Consider the following 15876-nt stretch of genomic DNA (forward strand, 5'->3'; position numbering starts at 1 on the left):
CGAACCCGCGAACCGTGAGATCATGACCTGGACAGAAGTCAAGAGTCAGACACTACGGGCGCCTCAAGGCTCTGCTTGTAGGGGCTCCGGTGATGAGACTGGGCCCACCTGAGCACCCAGAAACCTCTCCTCCTCTCAAGACCCTTTACTCAGTCACATCTCCGGGGGCCCTTTTGGCAGGCCAGGTTATGTATTCACAGGCTCCAGGAAGGAGGGTGCGGACATCTTTGGAGGGCTCCTATTCTGCCTGCCACACGCATGCTGGCTTTCCCAGGCCTCCGTGGTTTGGGTGGGGTCTGCTCTTCCCTCTGTCAGAGCTCACAGTGGCCCCCGCTGGCTCTCCCATTATTCTGGCCATCGCCGTGGCCAGGCCTTGGGGAAGGGTCCCCTTGGCTGACCCCGCCACCCCCAGCCCGCATACGCTCTCACAACAACTGAGCCCTTCCCCTCCTCCTGGCCGTGACTTCCTGCTCTGACAGCTGGAGCCTTGTCCCTCAGAACACGAGAGGTTCTCCCCTGGCGGCCCCATCCCGGTCCCACAGCGAAGGGAAAGGGAAGAGAGAGGCCTCGGATCCAGCACATCTCTGAGGAACTCCCTCCGAGGCACGCGTGCCGGGTTGGGTTACTGGAGTCCTCCTATTCTGCTCCCAGTGCTTCTCTCCGGGTCTACACCCCACTCTGGGCGGACCCAGGCTAGCTCTCACGGGTCTACACCCCACTCTGGGTGGATCTAGGCCAGCTCCCCCAGGGCAGCCCCAGCAAAGACAGAGAGTAAGTTTTCTTCATCTTCTCCTTGTATGAGATTCACTGCGGGCACTGATATCAAGAAACAGAACGAGAGTGATAAGTTTTACCTACTCCGACCCGACCAAGCTTAGCCTTGGTCAGAGCAGCTCGGTTCAGAACAGCTGAAACCCTTCGGCAGACAAGGCCCCAGACAGTCCTTTCATCCGCAAATTCTCCCCATTGGTGGCCTGACTTGTGGTCTGCCTTTCACACTCTTCCCAAATGCTTCCTGGGCCTTTGGCCGTTTGCCCTGCTTGTCAACATCGCTTACTTCCTTTGGGGTAAGTGGGGGGCCTCGTTGCCAGGGAAACTGAGAACGGATGACGGGCCTGGGATCTTGACCTTGCACTGTGCCTAACTGGATTCTTGCTATGTTCTTGGCTCATTTCCCTTTCACTTGTTTTTTTTTTTTCATTTTTAATGTTTATTTTTTAAGAGAGAGAGAGAGACAGAGAGACAGAGCACGAGCGGGGGAGGGGCAGAGAGAGAGGGAGACACAGAATCCGAAGCGGGCTCCAGGCTCCGAGCCGTCAGCCCAGAGCCCCTGACGCAGGGCTCGAACTCACGAACCGCGAGATCGTGACCTGAGCCGAAGTCGGACGCTTCACCGACTGAGCCACCCAGGCGCCCCCGTGAGTTGCCAATTTCTGAAAAAAGACTTGGTGCCCTCGTTCCTCCCAGTGCTGACCCATGACCGTCGGTTTCTTGATGGTGACGAATGAATGCTCTCTTTGCTCTTAATGAACTTAAATGTCTGCTGAATGCCGAGAAGACATTGGCAGAAAAGGACCAGGGTGGTTCCTTCCTTTGGGACTCTGTGAGTCACTTCCTTTATGGTTACAGGCCTTAATCCACTCCATGCCGACCGCTTAGCTTGAGGTTGTCAATGGTTCTTCATCTTGATTTGAGGGATTTAGGTGATGTACCTCTAGCGACGTTGTAAGCTCTGTGAGGATGCAGCAGGGTCTTATGGTCTCCTGTCTATGTCTGAAGTGCAAGTTCGGGCGTCTAGAAGGGTCTGGTAACTAGCGGTAGACTGCATAGGTGGGAACTCAGCGGTCGTTCTTTCTTCAACCTCGGTCATCGCTCGTTCCTTTGTCCTTGTCCTGGGACAAGAATGGTGGTATATCCCAACACCGGCTCACTGGCATGACCGTCCTGCAGGTCAGTCCAACTCTGACGTTACCTGGAGCTGGTGCAGACCCCATGGGGTAGAGGGCAAGGTCCCGGCAAGACCGCCCCCTCCTCAGATGCCGGCTGCAAGAGGCGTCCTCAGACTACTCGCACTCCTGTCGGACTTGGCCACAAATTCAGGGCTTTCCCATGACCCCCTGTAGGTTCAATAACCTGCTAGAATGACTCACAGGACTCAGGGGGAACGCCAGACTTAAATCACCGACTTATTATAAAGGATACAGACGAACAGCCACAGGAAGTGAGGGCTGGAAGGGTCCCAAGTGCAGAAACTCCCTTCCCCATGGAGTCAGGAGGCACCGTCACCACACCCTGATATGTTCGCCAACCAGGAAGCTTTCCAAGCCTTGTTGTCCAGAGTCTGGACTGGAAGTTTCATTACAGAGCCACGATTAATTAAATCGTTTGCCGTGTGCTTGAACTCAATCTCCAGCCCCCTCTCCTCTTGGGAGGTTGGGGGGGGGGACGCGGCTGGGGGTTGCAACCCTCTAATCACACGCCTGGCATTTCTGGGGCATGGCCAGTCCTTCCCATGAAGCTGTTACCTAAGGGCCCAAACCTAGTTAGCATAAACTCGGGGATGGTTGGAAGGGGCTCCTTATGAATGGAAAAGACTCTGCTATCAGATAATTCCAAGGGGTTCTGAAGCTCTGTGCCAGGATCTGGGGACAAAGACTAGATACATTCCTTATTATATGACAGTTAGTATATGTGGTGTTAATAAAACTTTAAGTGGATGGATGAGGTTAAAACGCTTAGACATTCAAGTATCTCTGAAGCTAAAGCCAGAGCATAAAGCCTTTAGATTTGGCAAGAAGGCACTCATGGATGGGGGGAAATGTAGGCTCAGAAGGAAAAGACAACAAGCTATTATATATGTAAGGCAACAGTTATAATCCAAGCCTTTGGAGGGTTTAAAGGGCTAAAAAAGACATTGGCTCACTACTGGCTGGGGAGACCTTCAATTCAGCAGGTGCAGCAGGGGTGGAGGGAAACAGACAAGAGGCGGGCAATGTGGAGGAGCGTGAGAGCAAGGTCATGGAATTATAGGAACCGAGTGGCCGGTGAAGGGCTTCCTTTTGGGAACACGGAGAGATCCCCGTGCTAAGGCTTGAAGGAAAAGGAAGGAGCAACTTGGAAAACACACGACGGTTGACAGAAATATGGCGCCCATGAAACACAATGGCTGAGAGAAATATGGCGCCCACGAAGCTGGATGAGAGCAGGTATTTTTGTTAAGGCGGGTCACTTACAGAGCAAGAGTTCAGCAGGGCGACACTATGAAGGACTTAGTGGTCTTGATTTCAAGAGGAGCCGAAGAAGCGAGAGACGGAGTGGTGGAGATTGCCAAGGGATTGCGATTCTACGCAGCGAACTGGTTCTTTGAAAAGCAGCTGCCAGATGACCTCTAGAAGTTTCTTCTAGCATTAGCAATCCAGGATCCTATGACTTCTGAATGAGAACATCCGCAACTTCCTGGAGTCTGCACTGTCTAGAAAGAAAGAAATACACGTGCGAGAATAACACATAGGCTAAGCAGTTAAAAGCGTTGGTTAAAAGAGTCAGAAAAAAAAAGAAGGAAGTGTATCTGAGAAGGTCAGGATGCCCAGGGACAATTTTTGCAGACTGGCCGCAGTGGGGATCTTGATCACTGAAGCAAACTCCAGAGTTAGCTTCTAAAGCTGGGTTCTCACCCCGGGGGGTGGGCATGGTGCTCCCCGCACGGCATGAGGCAAATGTCCAGAGACATTTTTAATTGTGGCCTCGAGTGGGTAGAGATCAGGAATTCTGCTCAGCACCTGACACAGCCCAGGACAAGTCCCAGTGCCAAGAACCGTCGGACCCTTAAATGCCAACAGTGCCGTGGGGAGGAGACCCGCTGGTAGGAAAGCACCGTGGGGCTGCTGCATGAGCCCTGGATGCCCTGCCTTAGGATTTCTTGTAACGGGAAGGAAAAAGCCAAACTGTGTCAGCTCCTGTGTTGGGCTCTCTGTTACTTGTGGCCGAATGAATTCCAGGTTGCTATGGCAGGAGAAGCTCTTTGATTTAAGCTTGTCACAGGGTAATCCTCCGGATGACACTCCCTTTAGATTATTCTTACTGGCACTTTCCACGATCGTACGGGATATCCAGTCCCATCTTTGAAGCAGAAAGAGGACAGCCATTCAGTAGCTTCTTTTGCCAGAAAATGCCAACACCATCGGTCCCCTCCACCTACGTCACCAGTGGGGTCAGCCGGGTCCAAGATCACGGGCCTGAAGAAGACGCAGGAGCATTACACGCATACTTTTTAAAACCAGTGGCCTCAGGGGCACCTGGGTGGCTCAGTGGCCCAAGCGTCTGACTTTGGCTCAGGACGTTATCTCGCGGTTCATGAGTTCAAGCCCTGCGTCAGGCTCTGTGTCGACAGCTCAGAGCCTGGAGCCTGCTTGGGATTCTGGGTCTCCCTCTCTCACTGTCCCTCTCCTGCTTGCTCTCTTTCTCTCTCTCTCTCTCTCTCTTTCTCTCAAAACTAAATAAATATTTTTTTTTAATTTAAAAAAAAATTTTTTTTTCAACGTTTATTTATTTTTGGGACAGAGAGAGACAGAGCATGAACGGGGGAGGGGCAGAGAGAGAGGGAGACACAGAATCGGAAACAGGCTCCAGGCTCCGAGCCATCAGCCCAGAGCCTGACGCGGGGCTCGAACTCACGGACCGCGAGATCGTGACCTGGCTGAAGTCGGATGCTTAACTGACTGCGCCACCCAGGCGCCCCAGAACTAAATAAATATTTAAAAAATGTTTTTAAACCAGTGGCCTCAGAACGGGGGCCCCATTCTACTCTTAGCCGTAAAATAATGTGTCCTATGTTTTAGATGCCAGTAACTCAAATATTCTGATATAGCTCAAAGCAATTTTCTAGAATTCAATTACATTTGTCGGAAGTGTTTTGAAAGGTGTCACTCAGTATACACAGGATGGCATAATATACACATTTCCTTCACGTTAGGGCAGTTGAAAAATGACGCGGAATTGAATCAATTGTAATGTCATGTGGGCCACACCCACAGGAGGCAGCCCATGGTATTTTGCTCTCTCCTTCTTCCCCTCTATTCCTTCTCAAAGCTTTTTTTTCTTTTCTTTCTTTTTGCGTCCTCTGTTTTTGTGCTCTGCTGGGGGCACTGAGTGGATACACTAAGGTTCCCCGCTATTCTTGAAGGATAGCGGTCTTGTGGGGTACAGATCTGAAAGGGGAGGTAGAATCTGATGTAATAAAACTCCCTCTGGTAGGATGAATCGGCCATGAAGGAATGACAGCATTATTTCTCAGGGACACATTTCTACCTCCACACCTCTAAGATATCTGCTAACGAATCCACACTTTCCCTTCGGCCTATCCCAGGCTCCTGGTACCTTGGTCCTTCCTTCTCTGTTCCTCCTGGATTACATTTTCTCCCATCCCCAAGCCCCGAGGAGTTTCTCCCCAGAGACGATGGCAAGTTCTGTTGGCCGGCACCTTTCCACCCCCACCAAACTCCCTCTTCTGCTTCAAACATGGGGAATCACGAATCATGACCCCAGGGAGGAGAATCCGGGTCGCTGAAATAGCATTGGAGGGAGTCAGGTTAAGAAAAGGAAGGGGCAGGGGGCGCCTGGGTGGCTTAGTTGAGCGACCGACTTCGGCTCAGGTCATGATCTCACGGTTTGTGAGTTCGAGCCCCGCGTCAGGTTCTGTGCTGACAGCTCAGAGCCTGGAGCCTGCTTCGGATTCTGTGCCTCCCTCTCTCTCTTCCCCTCCCCTGCTCATGCTTTGTCTCTCTCTCTCTCTTTCTCTCAAAAATAAAGATTAAAAAAAAAAAAAGGAAGGGGCAGATTTTGGAGCACCTGGTTCTCTGGATCTGGGTCAGTAGGAAGTTCCTCACGGTCTCATCCTCAAAGTTGTAATTGACCGTCCAGAAGACACAGAGCTGCTGGTATTTTGTGACCAACTCCAGGACCGTCCGGAATCCCTCGGCGGTGTCGAAATTCTCTGCCCCGCTCCCCTGCTCCCAGGCGTAGATGGTGAGCAGCTCCAAGGCGTACTTCGGGGGCAGAGACCCCTTTTGCTTCAGTTTCCTTTCACACTGAGGGAAGAGGGGGACGTCAGACGATACCGGCGAGAGCAGGGAGGTGCGGTGAGCTCAGCCAGCCTGCTGGAGACCGCACGCTGATGACCGCTGGGACCCCAGCAGGGCAACTGGGCCAGGAGCCGCAGGGCCCATGGGATGGTCTGGGGGAGGTCTGAGCAGGGTAGCTTTGCAGGGGCTCCCTCAGCAGCACATGCAGGTTTCCGCCTTGTGCTCCGACCATCTAGCACTCCCTGGAGTTGTAATACAGCTACCGTTGAGAAAACCCCTGCCGTGTGCTGGCTGTGGGGCCGGACATTCTACGGGTCATCCCTAACCCTCTGGCCACCCCACCAAGCAGGCACAGATGGACGTTTCTGATGAAGACAAGCAGGTTAGGGAGGGGAAGGGACTTGCTCAAGGTCACAGCGCAGCCTCAAGCCCTCTGAGCACCCCGGGGCTGGGGGTGTGGCCATTTCTCTGAGCTTCTGGGATGGAAACCACGGGGCCCAGTGTCGGCCTCAGGCTTCAGGGAGCTGGACGCAGGCAGGAGGCGTCTCAGGAAAGAGCCGGCACTGTGCCGGAGGTCTGCTGTCATGGAAATTCTCGGACACTCCCTTGTGTGCGCGACAGGTGACGGAAGCGAAGGCAGGCTAACGGTTAGAGAAAATGCAGCCCCTGGTCCCGCTGTCTTCCAAGGATGGCATCTGTGCCTCTTATGGGCGCGGAGCAGAAGGTCAGCCGTGCCGCTGACCTGTAGGCACGCAAATCCCAACTTCATCCGCCCTTTGCACGCAGAGTAACCTGGGTTCCTGCAGAGTTCTCTGGGTGTCAAAGCAAAGGTAAAATAAACCACCCGCGGCGGTGTTGATGGGAGGGGGTGCTCCCTACCTCGCCCCACTTAATGGGGGTTGGTGACGGGACGCACAGAGACAGTCGGGATCAGTGGACAGATTCCCGAAAGTGGCTCAGCCCCCCAGCGTGGGAGAGCGTGGGCACACGGAGCACTGGTTACGTACTGACGTGAAGGTCACAGAGCTTGATGAAAACGATAACCGGATCGCTGGAATACGAGCGGTCGTACCTGTTTGTACCAGTGCTTCACCAGACGAATTAAATCTTTCAGCTTGATGGGTCGGAAGGCCACGAAGTTGCACTGCAGCTCCGTGAAACAGGTGGAAAATTCTCCCCCCTCGGCGTCTGAGGATTTATACAGGTCAATGAGCTCCGCGTAGACCTTGGGGCTGGGTGTAGAGCCGGAGTTCAGCTGACCTAGCACGGGGGAGATATTTAGATTGTGCCTTCCCATGTGGATGCACAACATCACTCGTCATCGGGGAAACACAAATCAAAACCACAATGAGATACCACCTCACACCTGTGCGATGGCTAAAATTAACTCAGGAAACGACAGATGTTGGCGAGGATGCGGAGAAAGGGGGAGCGCTTATGCACTGCGGGTGGGAGCGCAAACGGGTGCAGCCGCTCTGGAAAACAGTGGGGAGGTTCCTCAAAAAGTTAAAAATAGAACTCCCCTACGACCCAGCAAGTGCACGAGTAGGAATTTATCCAAGGGATACAGGTGTGCTGTTTCGAAGGGACGCGTGCACCCCCATGTTTATCGAAGTCCTATCGACAATAGCCAAATTATGGAAAGACCCCAAATACCCATCGACTGATGAACGGATAAAGAAGATAGGATATATATGTTCTACTCGGCCATGAACAAGAATGAAATCTTGCCATTTGCCACAACATGGATGGAACCGGAAGGTATTATGCTGAGTGAAATAAGTCAAAGAAAGACAGATATCCTATGATTTCACTCCTATGTGGAATGTGAGCAACTTAACAGAAGAACATAGGGGAAGGGAAGGAAAAATAAGATAAGGACAGAGAGGGAAGCAAACCATAAGAGACTCTTAAATACAGAGAACAAACTGAGGGTTGCTGGAGGGGGTAGAGTGGGGGAGTGGGTCAAATGGGTGACGGGCATTAAGGAGGACACTTTTTGGGATGAGCACCGGGAGTCCTTTGTAAGAGATGAATCAGTGGGTTCTATTCCTGAAGCCAAGACTATACTGTATGTTAACTAACTTGAATTTAAATTTTCAAAAGGAACCATTTTCAAACATTTTTCACAAATACAATGAATCCTGGGAAATGACTTGGAACTCTGTTAGTATATTTGAATGACTGATGTCGAAGATACTGGGAGCATCTCCAGAGTAATGAGATATTTTTAAAAATTATACAGTCTATATGAATGCAGGTGCTATTACTAAAGTATTATCTAGAATTGCACTGTCCACTGTGGTTATAAGCATCCAAATTAATTAAGGGGAAACAAAACTAAAAATTTAGTTCCTCAGTCCTACTGGCCACATTTCAAGCTCTCAGTAGGTATATAACATTCTCATCACCCCAGAAAGATCTTCTAGACTGAGCCGATGGGCAGTTTGCTAACTATGGCCTGTAGGCCAAATCTGGCCCACTTCTTGTTTTTGCAAATAAAGTTTTATTGGAACGCTGCCATGCACTTTGTTAACGTATTGTCCCTGGCTGCTCTCAGGGTACAGTGGCAGAGTTGAGTAATTGTGACAGATACTGTATGGTCCTCAAAGCTGAAAATACTTGCCACCTTGCTTTTACTCAAAAAAAAAAAAAAAATTTAGCCAAACCCTAATCTATATTGTTATTTCCTCTCTAGAGACACTAAGAACCATTCGGAGGGAAGGTACCAGAGTCTTCTTGATTCAGATTTGAAGAATGTCTGAAATAGCCTGCTTTCTTTTTTTTCCTTAAAACATTTTTTTTGAGATTTATTTATTTTTGAGAGAGAGAGCATACGCAAGCTGGAGAGGGGCAGAGAGAGGGGGACAGAGGATTCAAAGCAGGCTCTGTGCTGACAACAGCGAGCCCGATGTGGAGCTCAAACTCGCGAACTGTGAGATCGTGACCTGAGCCGAAGTTGGACGTTCAACCCAGGCGCCTCACCTTGGTTTCTGTTAATACAAAATGATGTATCTGTCATTCATGAATTGGATTTCCAATTTTCCCTAAGATTGACGGCACTCAGATTTCTTGTCTTTGCTTCAGAATTCTTCCCACAGTCTGTTTGTTAATTTCCTTCACTAATACCTGAAGCGTTTTATCTATAAATGTGTACAGAACGCCTCTGTACCCCATTCTTTGATAGGTATTATGAGTCATACCGCAGGACCCATATAAGATGTGGGTGCTGGACATCCTCGGGATACTTAAGTGACCAAGGAGAATGAAAATGTCCATGGTGGGGAGGGGGGTGCTTGAGTGGCTCAGTCAGTTAAGCGTCCAACTTCGGCTCAGGTCACAATCTCACAGTTTGTGGGTTCGGGCCCCGCGTCAGGCTCTGTGCTGACAGCTCAGAGCCTGGAGCCTGCGCTCTCTCTCTTTCTCTCTCAAAATAAACATTAAACAATTTTTTTAAAAAGAAAAGAAAAAAAAAAAAAAGATGTCCACAGGGGTAAGGTGTTGTTGCTATGACTCCTGCTGCCTGCTGGGGGCACTAGACCCGTGAGTCATCATCACTAAGTCACCTGGCTTGCCCTCCACCCGCCTGGCCCCATCACCCCAGACCCCATCTTTCCTCCTCCAGAAGCTGAGGTCTGGGGGGTCTCACCTAGCGCATTAAATGCAGGCAGCACATCAAAGTCAACCCTTTCGTTGAGCACTCTGGATTTTAGAGAGAAGCTCAGCACCCTGGGAGCCTTCCATTTTGAAATCTCAAACTTCACTTCGAGCTTTTTCTCCTGCTGACAGGCTTCTAGCTGTTTACGGATTTCCTTGATGATACTGCACCTCTCACTTTTTTGGGAGGTGTAGCTTTTAAGCGAGTCTGGGAACACCACGAGGTCGGCATCGGAGCCCGTCTTCAGAGCCGTGCCTTTGCCGGTCGACCCTCCCTAGTGAAGAAAGGCAAGCTGTTAGAGCATTTTCTAGACCCTGAGCCCCTTGCCCCCGTGGGCCGGTGCCAGTGAGGTTGCCGAGGGGGTAGTTCCAGGTTAGGGTCCAGTCAGGGCTGAGGTCAAAGCAAGATGTTCACCTTTTCCTGGGATAGTTTGGCTCCAAAGGTTTTCTCATGCCCTTCGATATACTTATTTGCACACAAACAGTGGATGGGCTAGTTGCAAATTACCTGCTGCTCGAGTCAACTTTCTAGAGATGCCTCCTAAAGGGTATTTAGCTTTGTCTGGATTCCTGTGACCTGAGAGAAATCAAACTGGATGCAATCAGTATGCTAAAAGTTCTCGTTTGTTCTCTCGTTCGTGTTTCCTCTGGGGATCTGGGGATCCCAGGATGAATATTCATGATTTAGGTACAAGGGTCTGCAAACTTTCTGTACGGGGTCAGATAGTTAAGTGTGGGGTATGTATGTCCCTGCCACACAGGCTTCTCCACTTCCTCCTCCCTCCTCCTCCTCTTCCTCCTCCCTCATCTCCTTCCTCCTCTTTTTCTTCCTCCTCCTTCCCCCTCCCTCCTCTCCCTTCCTCCTCCTCCCTCCTCCTCCTCCCCTCCGTCCTCTTCTTCCTCCCACCTTCCTTCCTCCTCCTTCTCCTCCCTCTCTTTTTCTTCCTCCTTGCCCCCTCCCTCCTCGGGTCCCTTCCTCCTCTCGCTTCCTCTCCCCTCCTCCTCCTCTTCTCCCTCCTTCTTCCTCCTCCTTCCTTCCTTTTTCTCCTCCTCCTTCCCCCTCTGTCCTCTCACTTCCTCCTCCTCCTCTCCCCTCCTCCTCCTCGCTCCTTCTCCTCCCTCCTCTTTTCTTCCTCCTCCTTCCCCCCCTCCCTCTCTCATCCCTTCCTCCTCCTCCCTCCTTCTCCCTCCTCCTCCCGCCCCCTCCTTCCCTCTTCCTCCTTCCCTTTCTACTCTAACAACTCTGTAAAACTGTCAGTTCATTTTTTAGCTCCCTGGCCTTGGTTTGGCCACCCCTGCACGAGGCAGCCTAGGCAGTATGCTGGCTCAGCCTGTCTATTTGGAGGGGCTCAGCCTGTAGGCACAGCTCTTTAGCTTATCGGCGTCTTTGAGGGCGAGTTGGAGAGAAGCCAGCTGCCTCACGGAGAACCATCCCAGTGCACGTGTGGTGGGGTCTGCTCAGGGCACCAACCTCCACACTTGCTGCCCTGGTTGCCCCAGAAAGTTCACCTGACATTTGCAAGGAAAACGTTTTTTTACCCACGATTAGTAAATGCTCGGCAGCGGGTTAGGGGTGAGGGGAGGGTGTTCGGTTTCCTGTATCAGATGCTCGAGCCTGCTTCATTCACACAACTGGTCTGCAGGTGTTGGCCTTGGCCGGCCTCTCCCGGGTCACAGCCCCCTCCTCACCTTCTCCAGGTGACACCTTCCTTCCCTGTCACCCAGCAGACAACAATTTCCAGCTTGCAACCAACTTCAGGAAGAAAGAAATCACCTTCCTGTGTGCCCGTGGTTCTCTCTTCTTCTTTTTTAAAGTTTATTTTTGAGAGACAGAGTGCATGCAGAGGAGGGGCAGAGAGAGGGGTAGACACAGAATCTGAAGCAGGCCCCAGGCTCCGAGCCGTCAGCCCAGAGCCCGACGCGGGGCTCGAACTCACGGACCGCGAGATCATGACCTGAGCTGAAGTCAGACGCTTAACCGACCGAGCCACCCAGGCGCCCTCCTATTTTCTTCTTCTTCAGTGTGCCATCGTACCTTTTCTTATTTTCTACCATTATGTTAATGGGGATCTCGGGAAGGAAGGGAAGAACAGGCCTTGACAATTCTAACGTTGCCCATGAACTCGGCCTGTTTTCACCCCGATGAGCCTCTGTGAGACATCTGACTCCACGTTTGGCTTATGGGATATTGGACCTGTCTCGGGGCAGCAAGCACCCAGGTCTGTCTGGCAGCATATGGGCGCTTCCCCGCTCCCTTCGGGTGGGACGGAGGGGGCGCCTGGGTGGCTCGGTTGCTTATCTGGTCGCTGACGCACAGACGGAGGGAAGCGTGTTAGCCCGTGGCCTTCGAGCCATGGACAAGAACGACCCAGTCTGCTGAATCTCTAGCTCAGCTGACAGGATGAATCAGACTCCGGTGGTCAAGGCAAGAAAGAGGTCACTCTTTGGTTCAGTGCACACGGAGCTTGGGACCTGCCGGGGTTGAATTGTAGCCCCTGTGCTGGGAAGGTGAGAACGTGACAGAAGAGGAGACCCACGTTGAAGGTGATGGGGAGGCAGGGGCCGGAGAGGGGCAGGTACCCAAGAGCAGGGGCGGCCCGGGAAGCCCAACGGCGTGCTGTTAATGACGTACGCAGCGCACGGGCGCCCCCTACTGACAGCCAGGGTCCCAGGTGCTCACCTCCCCGGCTCGCCTCCCGCGTCCCTTGCCCTCCAGCCGCTGGCAGGGCGGGCCTGCCGGGCTCCGGGAACCACTTCGCTCCCTGCCGGTCAGACCCCGTGGGAAAGAGGCCAGTACTCACCTTGACAGTTTTCTGAACTCTTGTAGCTGAATGTGGAAAGCAATTTTTTTGAAGGAATCTACAGATGATGTCAACAGCTGTCGCAATCTGGTCCAGGAAATTTCTGTCGGGCTGGAGAAAGTCCTTGATGAACTTATCCAGAAGGTGGCCCGGTGTCGCATACAGTGGCGCTGGCTGGGAAGGGGGAAGAACGCTCAGCGCTTGCATCCACACACCCCAAGAACGTTCTGGAGAGTTTGGGGTGGCAGCCAGCCCCCAGCCCCCCGGGAGCTGCGTGCGGTGAGCTAAGAGCACGTCCTTCTCTGGCAGCAAACTCAGAGGGCTCAGTGGAAACAACAAATACGACACCGATGATGGGGACCACTGGGACGTAGCTAAAGGGGTAACAAGTTACACATTTGGGCGTCTACGTAGACAGGGGTTCCCTGAACCATTTCTGCAACTTTCTATATGTTTGAAAGTTTTCAGAATAAAAGCCGGGAGGGGGGGATAGTTTTTTAAAAGCTGTTTTAGGAAGCCGGGAAAATCGAGGTCAGAGAGCAAAGACCAGAGTCCGGTGAACGTCAGGACAAGGAGTGGCTGTACGACATCCCTTCTGGATTCCGGCAGGGAGCTCCCCATCCACGGGGTCCTTCCTGTCCAGGGGCCCTGGAATTTGGGAATCTCACTTATATCCCACTTCCTTGCTCAGTTGGCTCTCAACTTCCTGTGCCAAACGGAGTGGTAGATTCACGCCCACTGGACTTCGGATGTCAATCAGTCCCGCGTCTGTGAAATGTGGAATTTGGTTGGCCTCTATCCGGCCTCACGGGCACCCCGTGACCCCCAGAAAACCGAGTGGATTCCGCGGCCTAGACTGACAACGTTCTCGTTGGACTGTCCTTCTCCGACGAGCTCTGAGAGCGCAGGGGCATCCCGTGTTGGTAGATGTGCTTCCCTTTGGGGGATGGGAGGGGAAGCCATTGTGTCTGCCCCACAGTCGGCCGCTTGACCAGCTCTCCAGTTTCTGCAGGGGCGGCTGCCGTATATCTGCCTGGGGCTCCGCTCCGTTACGTCCTAAACGACCTAACCACCTGCTCTCTCACCTGCAGCCATCGATTGAGATCTCTAACCTGCAGGGGGGCCCAGGGGGGCTCAGTTGGTTAAGCATCTGACTTTGGCTCGGGTTCATGAGTTCGAGCCCCGCGTCGGGCTCTGTGCTGACCGCTCGGAGCCCGGAGCCTGCTTTGGATTCTGTGTCTGTGTCTCTCTCTGCCCCTCCCTGGCTCGCGCTCTGTCTCTCTCTCTCTCAAAAGTGAATAAGCATCAAAGAAAAAAGAAGAAGACAGGGAGGGAGACGCAGAGACAGGCTGTGAAGACACAGCAGAGGAGGCCGTGTGAAAATGAAGGCGGGGACGGGAGGCATAGGGCCACAGGCCCAGGAGCACCAGCAGCCACCAGGAGCTGGAAGAGGCAAGGAAGGACCCTCCTCTGGAGCCTTCGGAGGGAGCAGAGCCCTGCCCCCACCTTGACCTTGGACTTCTAGCCTCCAGATCTGTGAGAGAATGAATTTCTGCCGCTGTAAGCCCCTTTGTCACAGCAGCACGAGGACATCCACATGTGGTGCTCTCGGGGTCCGACTCCAGTCTGGGTGTCGGGCCGCCCTCCCTGCAGCATGACGCGAGCTGCCTTTGCGAAGCCCCCCTCACCAGAACATTCCACGACGGCCCAGGTGGCTCGTTCGGGCTGAGACATGACAACCAGATGTGAGCTTCCTGCTGCAGCATTTGCCAGCACGCCTTATCTTTGCCCACGTTGTTGGTCGGGTCGGCTGGGTCCAAGATGACCGGCCTAGGAATTCCGTTAGATGAAAAAAAAAAAATCAGTTGGGCTGCACGCGGAAGAAGAAACCCGTGTTGGGGAACGAGGCCTGGACGGGGCGTCCGGGAACCTGGACTCAAGTATTCAAGCTTCCTCTCATTTCCTGAGGTGCTTCGTCTGAGAGTTTCGACCCTCAGCTCCTGCCTTCTCTGCTTGGCAGAGATGTTCTACGAATAACATAGTAAAACGGGGGCGCCTGGGCGGCTCAGTCCGTTAAGCGTCCGACTCTCAACTTCAGCTCAGGTCACGATCGATCTCACGGTTCGTGAGATCGAGCCCCGTGTAGGGCTCTGTGCCGGCAGCGAGGGAGCCTGCTTGGGATTCTCTCTCTCCCTCTCTCTGCCCCTCCCCTGCTCATGCCCACACACACACCGTCTCTCAATAAATAAATAAACTTTAAAAAATAACATAATAAAGTGGTTAGTCCCTTCCTTCTATACGGGAACCCCCTCTTGAGTGTTTGTTTTGGGGACAAGACAAAATAGGACGATGGTTTGGAATGCGAAAAAACATTGGTCAGGCTCCCCCTTTCGGACAGACCCCGCTTTGCCTCCCTACCCACCGCTGCTGGCATTCTTCTGGTGCATCTTTGGCTGGGAAGAATGGGGCTGAGCCCTCACTCTAAAGGGCACAGCCTGACGTGCAGAGCAACGGGTAGAGAGAGAGGGTGGAGGCACGTTTGGTACCTTGATGACCGGAGCTGGCTCAGCAGAATGTTCCGGACCGTCTCATTCTCAAAGTTGTAGTTGACCATCCAGTAGACACACAGCTGCTCCTGCTGTTTGATTAGCCCCAGGACGGTTCTGAGGCCTTCCACGATGTCAAAGTTTTCTGCTCCGCACCCCTGTTCCCAGGCGTAGACTGTCAGCAACTCCAGAGCATACTTGGGCAGCGGGGGTGACTCTTTCAGCTTTGCCTGGCACTGTGAGAGAAGAGAGGGGACAGTGGCTCATCTGGGGATCCAGGCCCCCCATGCCGGGGGCCCGAAATCAAGGAGTCGGACGTCTATGGGAAGTCGCCATCCCCCCCCCTCCCGGTGACGAACATGACACCATGCCTAAAATGTGGTGGAGTGACAGTGTCACGTCCTGGCAAGGATAAGGGACGCCTGAAGCTGTCATACGTTGCCGATGGGGTGTCATTAGGTACAGCCATTTGGGAAAACTCACCGTTGGCCATACTTACTAAAGTGAAATGTATACATTATTACATATGTATTTAATATTATCTAACGTTACGTATTGCATATGATATACTTACGTAATGCTATGTGTTTTATATACTATGTAATAATATATAATATAGCCTACGTATGTGTTTATTATATACACACGTACATCTACAAATACGTCGTGTGTACGCGTATCTATCTACACATACGTATCCATATAGCTCATACCCTGTGTATTTATTCAACAGAAATGAGTGCTGAAACTCACGAGAAGACGTGCGAGGGACCATCCGTGGCAACCTGATTC

General features: G+C 52.4%; 1 protein-coding gene across 1 annotated transcript in view; it reads right to left on the reverse strand.

Moving 5' to 3' along the window:
- Positions 1 to 1345: 1345 nt before the first annotated feature.
- OAS3 (2'-5'-oligoadenylate synthetase 3) overlaps positions 1346 to 15876 on the reverse strand; it is a 44550-nt gene continuing 30019 nt past the window's right edge. The window contains exons 19-26 of the mRNA XM_030335843.1: positions 15085 to 15320; positions 14227 to 14368; positions 12539 to 12712; positions 9730 to 10012; positions 7153 to 7340; positions 5848 to 6086; positions 4082 to 4235; positions 1346 to 3472 (exon numbers count right to left, since the gene is read on the reverse strand). Of these exons, the coding sequence (XP_030191703.1) occupies positions 3389 to 3472; positions 4082 to 4235; positions 5848 to 6086; positions 7153 to 7340; positions 9730 to 10012; positions 12539 to 12712; positions 14227 to 14368; positions 15085 to 15320 (1500 nt within the window). The 3' untranslated portion in view covers positions 1346 to 3388. The remainder of the gene's footprint in view (positions 3473 to 4081; positions 4236 to 5847; positions 6087 to 7152; positions 7341 to 9729; positions 10013 to 12538; positions 12713 to 14226; positions 14369 to 15084; positions 15321 to 15876) is intronic.

The sequence above is a fragment of the Lynx canadensis genome, chromosome D3, assembly GCF_007474595.2.
Source record: "Lynx canadensis isolate LIC74 chromosome D3, mLynCan4.pri.v2, whole genome shotgun sequence".
Taxonomy (NCBI): Eukaryota; Metazoa; Chordata; class Mammalia; order Carnivora; family Felidae; genus Lynx; species Lynx canadensis.